The 14,319-nt window shown below is 36.9% G+C and overlaps 1 protein-coding gene across 2 annotated transcripts in view; it reads left to right on the forward strand.

Annotated features, from left to right (window-relative positions):
• The window catches only part of fibcd1b (fibrinogen C domain containing 1b), a 154,739-nt gene that overhangs the window by 96,397 nt on the left and 44,023 nt on the right, over nt 1–14,319 (forward strand). For both annotated transcript variants that reach the window (XM_032570021.1, XM_032570022.1), the window contains one exon: nt 3,567–3,663. In XM_032570021.1, coding sequence (XP_032425912.1) covers nt 3,567–3,663 — 97 coding nt within the window. The remainder of the gene's footprint in view (nt 1–3,566; nt 3,664–14,319) is intronic.

Here is a 14,319-nt window from a genome sequence, read left to right on the forward strand (position 1 = left end):
GAGCTTGGTTTTAGTCAATAATTCTTAAATAGAGATGAGATTTTTTTTTACTTACAAGGATTTTATTTTTAGAATTGGGGGAGAAAATATGCCAGTGGAACAAATACTTGATCTATAATCAACAGTAATTGATTAAGATATTTACACTAGAAGCTAGACAAAATACTTAGGAAAATTCTGTTTTTTGCAGTTTCTTGATGGTATCATAACTCTAAAAAAAGTGAACTTGAAAGCTAATTTTACTTCATTTTCTGGCATATGCTGTTGAAATCACTACAAGGCATTCATATGTACTATGCCTAACATTACCATGACAACCAATCATTTGTACACACTTGGGTAATTCAGAGGGAAAAATATTAATCATTTTCTCAAATGATCCTCACTTGCTTGTTGAGATAAAGATTATTTATGACACTCAAATCCCAGAGCTCATTTTTAGGCTGAGTATCCAGTCTAAGTCCAATGTAAGGACTTTTATTTTACATCTAATTTGCAGATTTGACTCCTCATCTGCAGGTTCTCATTTTTGTGCAATGCACACTGTTGTATCTAGGTATTTTCCTCTCACAATATAATATAGGATCATCTTCCAAAAGTGTTCTGTGACATTATTTCCTTTTATATGATCACTGACTCGTTATATGATTTTGCCTCTTAAACTTGATACTTTGAGAACCGGAGGTGGAGACATTAATAGTTACAGATGTATTGAAAGAAAATGTCATTTTAACTATAAGATAGTTTTCTTCTCTGCCAGCCCATTCGACCGGGGGATGATGAGGGTGAAGTGGAAGCAGGTAGTAAGATAGGAAGGGCCGTTGCTTGAAGGCAGAAAAGTTGCCTCATCTTTTTTAGGGAAGTCCTACTTTCTGCTTAATCATGTGTGTATAAAAATAAAAAAAACTTGACACAATAAATCTGTGAAAAGGAACAGGTGGGCTAGACTTCATGTCTGCTTGCTAATCTTCGGCGCCCTCATGAGATTTCCACAACAAAGGAATGGTGGATTGACATCACTGCAGCTATTCCACTGCAAACCTCATTAGTGGGGGCTGAATAATAGCATTTGATTGCAAAGTGAAGAACAAAACGCCAATGGATGTAAACAACCTTTTTGTAAGCCTTATAACTTTTGATTTCACCTCCTCTTTCAGTTTAAAATCTTTGTTGCACCTTATTTAAGTGAGGATAACTATGTTAAAATGAGCTTTTACTGTTTTGCAGCTAACAGTAAATGCTCAATAAAACACAGTCCATTCAATACAACAGTAAGAGCGACGTCCTTCAGGTTATATCCTCACAGTAATGAGAAATGCGACTGGGCAGTCGGTGTGCTACGGTGAGGGCATTGTGAAGAAAGTTTTGTTTGTTGTTTTATTGGTGGTACATGAATTTTGTAAGCCAAGTGACTATTCTTTACAGGTCAATAAAACCTGGTTTTACCCCAATGCATGAACCGCTGCTATTTTAACAAAGCCCTGTGGCATCTTTGAGGGTTGCACAAGGTTTCCTTTGTTGTCTATAATCTTAAGCTTCAACTGCAGCAATATAACACACCAAGACCAACTTGTCTCATAGTTTTCAAGAGTTTTAACTGTGAACAAAAAAAAACAACAAAGAATCCTGACAGACTGGATGGTAACGTTATTGCACTTTAAATTCACCACGTTATTTGAAGTCCGCTGCTAGATAGCTCTGTTTTTTGCCTCCTCTTAGTTTCTTTTTGTTCTGTTGGACAAGATTAAGCCAGAGCCTGCTTGCAGTTTCTATCAGAGATTTAGACAAACGTATCATAAGCACGAATGTAATATTAATTTCAGGCTTTTAATTATACATATGAGCTATTCTCTTCTCTTGGTGGCCTCCTACAAGATAGAATCACAAAAACAAGATGGGGTGTACATGAGTAGATTTATTGCAAAACTTTTTCCAGCAGCACTTAATAAAATTATAAATACAGACTCAGGAAGAGGGGAGAACTAAATTATTTTGTCACAACCCCAAGAAGAATGGTTAGAAAGCACAAAACAATTCTGTTTTGCTACCATTAGTACTGTGTGCTGTGAACGAGGTGGATGCACTTCCTCAAAACTTTTTGAAGTTACTGCCAATCCAACAGCTACACCATTGAACAGTACAGTTGTGTAAGGAAAACAGGCAAATAATCCCAAATACCCATAAAACGGTTTCTGGCATGGATACATTCGGATAAATATATTCCATGGAGTTTTAATCCTATTGAAAATGTATAAATTATCCTGGAAAATGGTTGGTTAATTGGTTGGTTCCTATTCCAGAAAAACAAACAATTAATGTGAAGTTTACAAATTCAAATATACAGCTAACATTATATCAGAAATGTGTTCATGGCTACATGTGATCAAGGTGCAGTTTTCAAATAAAATTCATCCTCACACTAAAGGGGGTGTAGTATGTGGATGTTATTGTGTATGTAGACTATATTACCAAATGTATTTGATCACCCATCCAAATAGTTGAATTCAGGTATTCAGTCTCTTCAGTCACAGTACTTTTTTATACTAAGCACATGAATATGCACACTACTTCCAGAAACACAGGATGCGTCTTCCTCAGAAGCCCAGCAAATTGAAGTAAGGCAAGATGCTAGGATGTCGCCTGTATATGCCCATTTGTTCCAATTCCAAGATTTGTAATGACAGTGTAACAATAAAAGTTAGAAGACAATCATTTTTGGTGTGATATAAATAATACAAATTTACGTTCCCTTCATGTTGGCAAAAAAAAAAAAAGCTACACGTATGAAGATGATGTGGATAAATGATGATTAACATATTTCAGAAAAAGGCTGTTATGTGGGATAAGGGGGTAATGTGGGTAATTGCTGCCGCTCAGCTGGATTTCTTTGTCGGTGCAGATGTTGAAAGGAAAAATGGCTGTATGTGCCATCTGGTACTTTTTGGAATGTTAGGGGATTATTCATGGTGAAGACGCGCCGTCTCAAGGAATTTCGTTTGCTTTTAAAACATTTGCACACCCCTCTAATCGTAGCCCCCCAGTTATATTCATACATTTTCCTCTTGAGGAACATGTTTCTCATTTCCTTTCATCAGCTTGTCACGTCAGCAGTTTTGGTTGATATTTTAATAGGAGACGCTGATGCATGTGCACAGGGTAAAGCAAAATCTCCTATTTGCCTATAATTGCAACTTTTCTTGCCTCCTACTAAAGTATTTGTGTGTGTGTCTGCGTGTTCAGAATCATTGTTTTAGGAATATAATCTCTGTTCTGGGATCTCAACAAAGTATGCAGATTCTATGGCAATTTGTTTCAAAGTCAGTCAAGATTTAATGGATTCCCTTTATTAGCTTCCAACAAATTGCCTTTTTAGCGGCAAGAGCGTTTGCATTATTCATTAGCGAAAGAGCAAGCATTTATGAGTTCATTTAGTTTAGTTCTACTTGAGCTTAGCGACGATCAGTGGGACAGAGAATGACTCATCATAAAGGATGATGAAGCGCTCTGTGTGAGATGAAAAGCCATCTGACCTCTTTGTCTCTCGTCTTGCTGTCTCGATCATTTAGGTGATTCAGCGCAGGGAGGACGGCTCGGTTAACTTCTTCAGGGGATGGGAGTCATACCGTGAAGGATTTGGCAAAATCACTGGAGAACACTGGCTAGGTAAGTGAATCATTTAGTGTTTTTTGGCACTGTGTGAGAAAACGCATATGTGCAATGGGGCTTGCAAATTCAAGTGAAGTGAAATCACAAAAGGTCGGATTAGGTTGGATGCACTGCACCTTTAGCTACGACGTTATAGTGACAGGCAGCAGAAGCGCAGCACTCTACCTCAGAGAGAGAGAAGAAAGTAAGTTAGTAAGACAAGACAGAATAATATCCAACATAAAACAAATAGTTGATAGAGAATATTTCTTTTAAATTCTTGTCGTCAATAATTTCATTGTGCCTTTAAGACTGTATCAATAAGGAAAGCCACTTTAGAAACAGCTTTAATAAGCATAATACCTATTAAATACAAGATGTCTGTACAACAACAAATTTATGCCTTCTTGTTTTGCTTTTTTTTTTTCTTTCTTTTTTCATATGCCAAATGCACCTCAGAATGATTTCCTATTTTAGTGTTACAAACATTTCAGTGATTAATAATTTCGCTGGCACCACATTACATTTGTCCTGAAATTTGACAAGGAGAAACTGCCAACAGACGAATGGCCTTCAGCTGTAAAATTGAGCTTTTCCAAAGCCAAATTCTTCAGCTTTTCACCACTCAATAAATGGTTTATTTTATTTTATTTTTCCAAAGACGGGACTTGTGTCCATCATTGTCCTTTTTTGAATCGGATGCAGGTTTGTACTCAGTGGGAATAGGCATTATGTAATGCAGCACTTGTAGATGTTTCATAAAAGCAGCTACTGGACCTTAGTTCAAGACAGTTCAGCACTAGCTGCATTATTTTGTGCTGCACTGTTTTGTATCTTCTGGACATGTGAATTGAATCAGACTTCCATATTACAAATGACATGCACTGTACTTAGTCTCATCATCAAATATATGCATGACATCTGAGAAGGGCATAAGACATATAATAATAAAAGCTTTAAAGACATGAAATGTCTTTAAAACAATTCATGTAGCTCAAGATTACAGTCTGGGTTGAAATTATGGAGATCAGAATTTTATTTGAAACATAATTTAAATGGTTATAGGGATGGAAATGAAAGAAATAGCTAACTAGGCTTGCACCAGCTTTTGTTTCCAAAGTCTATAAGTACCTTTGATTTGACATACTCAACAAAAGCAACAATACATACAAACAAATACAACATGACAATATTTTTAATGCACTACTGGACATTAAAAGTTTTTTTGGAAGTCTAATGTGTTTATGGATTCACTCAAAATACTGAAGTTAGATTGTGTCATTACGGGGGGTCAATGCAGATACAACAGCTTTCAGAAATGCACGTACCTGGTAAAATGAACATTTTTGTGATGCAGAAAATTGTGATAAATAAGGTGGTTGCAGCACCGTGCTTTGGGGCTGCTCTTGTTAGATCTTGCTGAAGCGTCTGTCAAAGTGGATGAAGTTATAAATAATTAGAGATGCCTTCACTTGTCTGCAAGAAAACAGAAAGTGAAGAGGGATTTTATTCTTCAGCATTACAGTGAGTCCAAGTATATGTAGAAATCATTGAAACAATTACTTATTGATAGGAAATGTAGCATTTCTTGTTGTAATGTTTATTTTAAATGAGAGTACGGCAGTTAGATCTTCTAATGCATTTTAAAATTTGTACTGGGATTGTTTCTATTTTAATATTTTTTAAAAATATGTTACTGTGCACAATTAGCAAACATCAGAAGTTCCAGTGTCAGAGACCAATCAAACTAGCTGCATCTCATCACAACATTGTTAATTATCACTTCACTAATGCATTGGTTAACTGTCCACTGTAGTTAACAAGAAGTACTGAAACAATCTTAATGATTTCAGATGAGAATCTCTTGGATGTTAATGACATGATGATAGTCAAACACCAACTCTTGCAGTCCTGATCCCAGAATCTGTGGACTGCCCACTCACCACATGCCACACATACTGTGACTGCTGCGTAATTCATGGCTAGCTGAAACAGTGAAGCTGCTATGGCGATAGCAAGTTGAAGCTGATGAAGTGCCTTCCTGTCATGACTCACTTTAAACAAACTTCCAGAAAAGCAATTTATCTCATGGGATATAGAAAGCTTCCTTCTATACAAGATAAATATTCAAGGAGCATTCACAGGAAAAAAAAAAAAAAGTAAAGTGTCAGTAATCCACAGCGCCATTCAGAAACAATTTCATATCTTTTTACACGTAACTGCCAATCTAAAAAGCAGCCACAGATCAGCATTGATGCTTCAGTGGAGCAGTAATGAGCTACTTTATCACCAACTTCCTTCCGTCTTCATCTTTGTAGTTCGCTCAAGTTCACACTGGCAGAATAATTAGAGCTTGAAAAAGCCTATTTCAGGACGAACACACAGTTGGTCATGGTCAAGGTCATGGACGTACCACAGCATCACTGAGGTTCTCTCCCATTAGCTCTGTAGATTAAAGCCCTCCTTCATACATGCAAAATATTATTTTAGCATAAATCCATGGATCTTAATAAGTGTCAATTGGCAGCTTGGCAGGCTGTCATGTTTTTTTTTTTTGTAATTTATGTATCATTCACTTGTCACTTCAGAAGAAGAAAAAAAATTGGAAGTCATAAAATGCGGGTGGGTTTGAAATTGAAATCTTGTTATTTTTAGAGATAAATTGGTAAATATATATGATATTAATGAACTCTAAGAACCTGTTTATTATCTCACTGTTAAGCAAAGATATTAACAAAAAGCAATAATTTTGACATGTTAACTGATGGGTGATAATAAAATAATAAGCAAAATCAGAAAAGACAACTAAGCTCAACAGCATACTAAACCCCTAATATATTCCTGTTTGATTTAAACACACTTTTATATAACAAAGGGCATTGAGTTTTCTTTTTTTGTGTGGACGGGCCTGCAAAGTACAGTGACTGCTTTTCTGCTAAAGTAGCTGACCAATTACCTAAATCACTCCTCATCAGCAAATCAACCAAAATGGGTGCTTTAAAAGGTCACAAATTATATAACCACACATGCACTGAAATATTTTCTTGTGACCTAATCAGCCTATTTTGCACTGGACCAGGGTAGGATCAGCCGTACGGAAATAAAATCCAATTTTTGTTCTTCTCTGTCAATTAGTACAACGCTCTTTGGTGTAGAAGTTTTTAGAGGTAGTAAAATCCTCTATGAATGAAACTCTAAGAAAACAATCAGCGAATACCGGTTTTCACATTTAGCAATTCCAACAATGTAAATAATATTTGTATCTTTAAAAAAAACCAAAAAACAGCGCTACATTCGTGTCACAACTGTAGACCTCGGTGAAATTTCAACCTGATTCTTAGAAATGGTTTTGTTCTTGCTATGTAAATAAAGCAAACTCCAGATTCTTACTGTAATCTCATTCTGCAAAGTGTTACCTACAGCACCTGCAAAACACGTCCTTGGTGGATGTAGGACTGCTTGTATAGTTTACAGCGTTTGCAGAGTTTATATGAATTAATGGAGATCTATGACTCTGTGCTGACCTGAGGGCTATTACAATATGCAGTCCATAATAAAAAAACATGTTTAAAGTGCCAGCTAGTTGTCCCTGTGGTACACTGTAGAAACTCGGTAGGAATGTGGAAGGCTCTGGGTTTAGCGGACTGAATTTAAATGAGCCAGCAGGCTACTTTGAACCTTTCAGAGTACCCTTGCTCATTCAGGTTGTGCTGTTGTCTCGTCACCCCCATCATCGATTACCCTTTGGGCAAAAATGAAAAATGGATTTATGCTTGCCTGCAGCCTAGGCAGAAATTCATTGCTGTTAACTTCCTCCTGACCAAGATTGGCCACTTTTGTCATCACCTGTTTCTGAAGGACAGCGCATTTCTCATTACCTTATTATCCTGTTTACTCTGATTCTCGTTGGATCTAGTGAATTACTAATATACAGATACGTATTACCATTCGTGATGGGAGAAACATTACAACCAAAAGGCAAAAGAAAAAAAGAAAAGCAACAAGATGCCTGTCCTTCAGCTGACTATGTCAAAGCGCTCAACTACTTTATGCATTTAGTGTTTAATTGAAAAGGAAGAATTTCCCCTCCTCCAAGATCAGAAAAGATCGCCTAGTTTTTTGCTCAAATGTGAAAGTCATTTCTGTTTTCACAGCAGTACCAAGGCAGAGGCGAGGAGGCCAAAGAAGCACTGGATTAAACTGTTATTAGTCCATTAAATGGAAATCAATTCCTTATTACAGCATGGTTGTTACTCAGACGGTGTCATACTCTGCTTTTCTGGTCGAGACCCTTGCCCTCACAAAGAATGCTGAAGAGAGCCACGGGTGACGCTTTTTTTTTTTTCTGCCTCCCACATGAGCGGTGGAAAACTGTCAAACTCGAACACGCTGGAGGAATCGAAAGACGTAGTGTGTTTGAAACTCAGCTAAAAATCTGTTCCTAAATCCCAGAAAAGAATATAAACCAGAAACCGCAAGAAGGGAAGTACATACTGATCACATGGTTTCTGAGTTTTCCTCTATAACTTCATCACGAACTTGTCATTTGTCTGCTGTTATTGACTGTGAATATGTAATAATTTTGTTTTTCAATTTTTTTATTTTACTTTTATGTTTATTTGTATGTCATCTTTGTATTCATGCAAAAACTCGTATGTTAACATGCATTTTTTCCATCAAAAACATTTTCAAAATAATTATTTTTGCAATACTGTTGAAGCTAAACAGAAAGATGAATATGATATAGGCATGCTCCATAGATAAGTACAAAAACTGAATGCATGCTCCTGTCTGAAGAAAACATCTGACACTCTGAAGTGGGACACAGCATTTCTATTGTCACTTTAAAAGCTGTTAAACAGCCATTTTTCCAAGGCTGCTGTTGGCTTCACGATGTGTAATATGGGTTTAAATTAGTCTGATTTAATCCCAGGGAGGGTAACCTAGATTTCCAGGTGTCCTGCTAGAGAAGCAGAATTGGTTTGTGGTGGAAGCTGCACCTATGTATTACAGTGAACAGACATTTCTTTGTGAGTTGTATGTTTTTGTTTTTCTTCAAATTTTGCTGTGTTTCTATCATGCGTTTTTTTTTTTTTTTTTTTTTACTGGTGTTTCATCTGTTGCAAGGACATTCTTTATCAGGTGTCTTGTTCACCACTTTTTGAACAAAAAAAAGTCTTGCTTTTTGTAGAGACTCACTAATCTCTACTATTCATTAAAGGTGAATCACACTTTGCATTTCTACTAAATTTAAGGGGTAACACTTTATATTACATCCCTACTTAACTGAGGTTGATTGCCTTTTTACCTAATAGTTTGAGAAATTCTGCCATAAATTACTATTGTCTAACTTCTTTGAGCCATATTCAGTTTTGTGAGCTCAAGAACCAGATTCATTAATATCCCTCACTATATTTTTCTTTTTTCTTATACTTTGCTTCTATTTTGGGGTTTTTTGGGTTTTTTTTTTTTGGTATCTCCCAGAAAAAGCCCATTGTAAAAGCATTTCGGCATTCTACTGTGAAAAACTGGGATGTTTTATAACAAATCAATATAAATTAGCATATAATTGTGAGGTGGAGGACAACTCTGTCACAGCTGCAGCTGAAATTCTTTGGGGAAGTCTCTATCAAATTTGCACATAATAAACCTAAAATGTTAGTGTATTCTTCTGTGCGTGGTGGCTCAAACTCAAACAGACCGGATGAATTTAGTCTCCAAACAGCATTGTTTTAAATCCTTGGTGCAGATTCTAAATGTTCTTTGAGTGGCCAACATTTGACCTAAAGGATTCCATTGTAGCCCAGCGATATGTTCAGGGTCATATCAGATTCCTGTTTTGTCTTGTGTTTAACTCAATCCATCTCGCCATCACCTTCAACATCTTCACTCCATTGTTCTACTACCATTGTGTGTGTAATGCTGTCCTTGCCAAGTACCTTAGGTAGTGAGCCTTGTCTTGGTGAATTTTATTTAAGCTGAACAGTGGTGTGTGTGAGATGTTCAAAATTTAACATATTGTTTCAGAACGTAACCCCACTTTAGTATTTTTCACAACTTTTTCCTTGACCTGTCTGCTGTTTCTTTATCTTCATGAAGCTGTCTGCCCACTAATTATTTTCAAAGTACTGTAAATTATTTTCATGCAAATTGTAGATTGTATCTACCACTTTAATTCACCTGTTCTTAGAACTATATGATGTTTCCATTTTGCTTTCCTGACTTCAGATGGTTTCATTTCCACCGCGACAAGAACAATCTCTGATTCCTGAAAGACAACACCTAAACTAATCTTACATGTGCTAAAACTGAAAGGTTTGCAGATGTCTGTGTTTGAGTTGTGGAGTGAACTGTGGACATTTCTAGTAGTATGTATCATAAGTGCATTGACTTTTGCTGCTCAGGACCATCAGAGTTAGGCATTACAACAAACAGAACAGATATGCTTTTACATCTAAAGCTCCATCAGTGAGTATAAACACACCTGATTAAGGTTGACTCTACTCGGTAGACACAGTTATCTCACAAAGTGTGTTTACTCTATTATGCCTTCTCGGCTTTATATTTTAATATATTTTACATTATAGGAGACGGATGTGCCTTTCTGACACTGAAAGTAGGAGCGTGTTGATGATATGATATGATATAAAAGCTGTTGCTCTCAGTTTCAAGCTGTTTCCTTTAGCCTTTTTGTTTACTGAAGGAGATGTTCACCTTTAATCTGGTTGTGTTTATATGCCTGGGCAGTTTGGGTTGCTTGGCTGCCCAGACACAGAGGATGGAATCAGAAAACACAAACCATGCTCTCATTATTTACTCAGCAGAATAAACCTCCGCCAGTGTCTGCATGAATCCTCACCGTATTCTAAGTATCCCACAATGGACTGCATTGTCAAAGTATTGAAGGATTCTAAGCGCTTTGTCTTCCATTCAGCTCCTCATCAGCCCTACTCTTTCAGCCCCAAGACTTTTTTAGGAATAAGTTTGCTTTATAGTCAAAAAAGACAGAACTTCATCAGGCGAATCTTTAATATCCAAAGATGGAGATGAATAACAATAAATCCAGCCACACTGGAAGGGAAATAGCTCAAAAGGAAAAACAGAAATCATACCTATCGCTGCCCCCCAGCCACTCCCTGTGCAGCCTCCAATTTCAGCTGCCTTCCCCTGACTCTTCAGCACAAAAAGCCCTAGGCCTGCAGTGACAAAGTGGCTGCTGACTTCACACAGATCTTCAGTTGAGTGAAATTCTACTTTGCTTTAAATTGTCCTTGATAGCCCTGAAATGAAAATCTGAGGAGAAAAAGAAGTGGCGAGGAACCTTTTTTTTTTTTTTTTTTTTTTTGCTTGGATACTGATTTAAATTCTGTGATAATTTAAAAGCATTATGTATTTTAATGTATGTAGTGGATTTGTGTGGAGAGTTTGGAATTGATCAAGAGGGAGACAATAACGCTAGAGGTGTCATTGCGGCTTTGTCTTTTTGGTTTATATACAAAATATGTGGCATGCACTCCTTAAAGTGAAACACGGTGGTGGTTGCATCGTGGTATGGGAAATTTTCTTCAACAGAGACAGAGAAGCTGGTCAGACTGAGGCAGAGGTTCAATCTCTAGCAAAATACACCCCAGACTGCAACTAGCCTATCCCTGTATTACAATAGTCAAGTAAAAGTGTAGAAGAAAATTCAATTCAGAATCAGTCACGAGACTTGAAAATTGCTGTTTGTGCTTTACGTCCAATCTGACTGAACTTGAGCTGTTTTGTAAAGAAAAAAAAGTTAACACTTAGATTCTACTGCTGCCAAATCTGGTTCTGCAAACTATTGCCTGAGGGGAGACGACTACAAATATGTTTAAAACGAAACATAATTAAATTTCCAGTTTACCAGAGTGCACTACTTTGTAGTGGTCAATCAAGTACATTCCCAATGAGATACATTAAGCTTTGTGGTTGTAATTTAACATTTACAAGGAAAATCAAAGGATATGAATATTTTTGAAAGGCAGAGTGGATTTTTTTGTTGTACGTTCCCAAAAAATGCAACAAACTACTGCAGCCAAATAAAATAAAATGGAATAGAAATACCCTTTATCGTCCAATATGTGGAAAAAGTCCAACAAGTATCAAAAAAGGAGATTGGACCTACATCCAGTGTGATGTGTGAACCGGTTCAAATGCAGCTTTTAGATTTGCACACATGCCCCCTCTGATAATGAGTCACGCACTGATGTTGTTAGCAACACTTATGGTCATTAAATACAGAATCAAAGCAAAACCAGACAACACAGAGATGAGAGCTGAAGATGGAACCTGCAGAGCCTGTCATGTCTTCGGCTTGACGATAAAAAGAAAAATTGCAGATTACAGTTTCATCTCAGCAGGTGAATTTGTCTGTTTTGTTTAGCTTCATTTTAAAGTGAGCCAAGTATTTCCTTGTCATGTCAGTTTCTTGTTCCTTATGCATAATGAAGATCTACAATGCACAAATTAGAAGCTGCGGTATTTATAAGTCAGTGCTTCAAAAATGATTGACATCAACAGCAAGGCTGCATGCTGAGATCCGTTGACCTTCCTCAGCCCACATGTAAGACTTCTGCTTTGGATCAGGAACTTCCATTAATTCTTCAAGCTGTTTTTCTAACTGAACCCAGATATGGGAACACAAGTCCATGCACAGCACAGAATAAAAATAAAGAAACTATCATCACTTAAAGCTATGTAAAGAGGACGAGCAGAGGGTGTTTTTTTTTTTTTTTGTGCCGCTTCTGGAAGGTCATCCTTAATTATTAGTGTAGATTTTCACTTTTTCAGGCTGTGGTGAATCCTGTGTGTAGGACAGCAGGACTTGCTTTTCAGTTGCTCAGACATATAACCTTTCCTCAATGACCTTCTCTTCCAGCTGACTGCGCTGGCATTTTTCTCAAGCGGTTTTAAGACAATCAGTGTCCAGGTTCTCCTGATTTCCCCAGAATGTAAATGCTGAGAACATTGTACCAACACAATGGTGAGGAGCTGTTTCACTTCCAGTAGCATTGGTCCACTGTAGGTTTCTATATTGCTTTCTCTATTATTCAGTTTGTGGATGGGACAGTAGGTGGGGAGGGATACCTCCAAATTCTTCAATTTACTCAAATCCATAGCTGGATTATTGTAACGTGGACACAGTTGGGTGTGTAAACAGAACAATGATTCCCAATGCACATCAAAAGTGGCTTTGAATTAGTTAAACAGGTTAACATTAAGCTTCTGGAATGATTTCTAGACATTAAGCTATTTATAATGGAAGGACTGTGTTTAAAACGTTTTTGTGTCAGAAACAAACTAAATCCAATCTACTAATTCTGTCAAGAAAAGTAGAATAAAAAATCCAGGAATAAATCTGGATTTTTTTAGGCGCAACTTGTCTAAGGACAAAAATTAGCGTGGGTTGAGTGTATATTATTCCTGCCTGTATATGTAATTTGACATGAGGGCGAGAGCAAATCTACAACAAAGTCAAACTCAGACACCTGATTCACGTTTTATATATATATAAAATTTGTGAAGTTGTATAATTACTTTACTCTCAAATGTTCAAATGAAACCCAAAAGTCGGAGTTTAAACTTTGTCACGCTGTATGAAACACAGCTTACTGTCCTGTCTCCAAGTACTTTACTGCTGTGTCAGGGATGAGAGCTAAATGAGAGTCCATTATTAACTAAATATAATTATCTACAACTTGAGGGGAAACAAGAATCTGCTCCAGAAGTAAATAGAAAAGATACCTTTAACTTGGACTGTGAGGAATAAAGTTTATTTCCTTTGCAAATTTTTCAATAGATGGAAAAAGCAGCTGTTCATTCACACCAATGTGCCAAGACTAGCAAGTGAGCTGTTACAGGAAACACATAATTCATCTTAGTAAGACGTGTCCTAAATAATACCTTCTGGCAAATAATTCAGATTAACTGACGGAAGGGGACCAATATAATACTCCCACACTGTCCTTCTGCTGTATTTGCAAGATCTAAACTCTACTGGTGAAATAAATACCACATGATAATTCCCTTTTTCTGAGAATAATCTAATCCCTTTTTTCCACATCACAGTAATGTTTTCACTGGAAAGCTCACTGCAAGATCTCACAGGGCAAAACGACGACACATGTGGCCATATGGATTGTTTTAATCTTAGAAAACGCTGCTAATATAATTACTCAGCTGTATAATAGGCCAGCTGTAGGAGACATGAGCTGAAAATTAAATTCCCTTTAAAAAATAAAACAAAACAACAACAAAAAATAGATGCAGCCTGAGGCGGCTGGAGCAAAAAGTGAAGTAAACTGCAATGGGCTTCATCCCCTTTATTTTTTTTCTCAGCTTTTGTCATTTTCTATAACAAGAGTTCCAAATAAGACACAGAAAAGCTTTTCCCAGAGCAGAAGTGATTGTTGAGTGCTACAGTAACATGCCAGAAACTGCTTAGAAATTGCAGCTTTACATATCAGGGTTTTTTTGTTTTACAGGAGTAGAAAGAGATGTCAGACATCTGTTCATTCATGTGCCTTAACTCCTTTTGTTCTACAGCCTTGATGTGATCTTTGAAAGCTCACGTGCAGGTGGAATATTCCTGGTAGATTTGCGATTTATGTATGGCAGAGTGAATCCCATGTTTACATTTGTTGTGGTAGG

This window comes from Xiphophorus hellerii, chromosome 8 (assembly GCF_003331165.1).
Source record: "Xiphophorus hellerii strain 12219 chromosome 8, Xiphophorus_hellerii-4.1, whole genome shotgun sequence".
Lineage (NCBI taxonomy): Eukaryota > Metazoa > Chordata > Actinopteri > Cyprinodontiformes > Poeciliidae > Xiphophorus > Xiphophorus hellerii.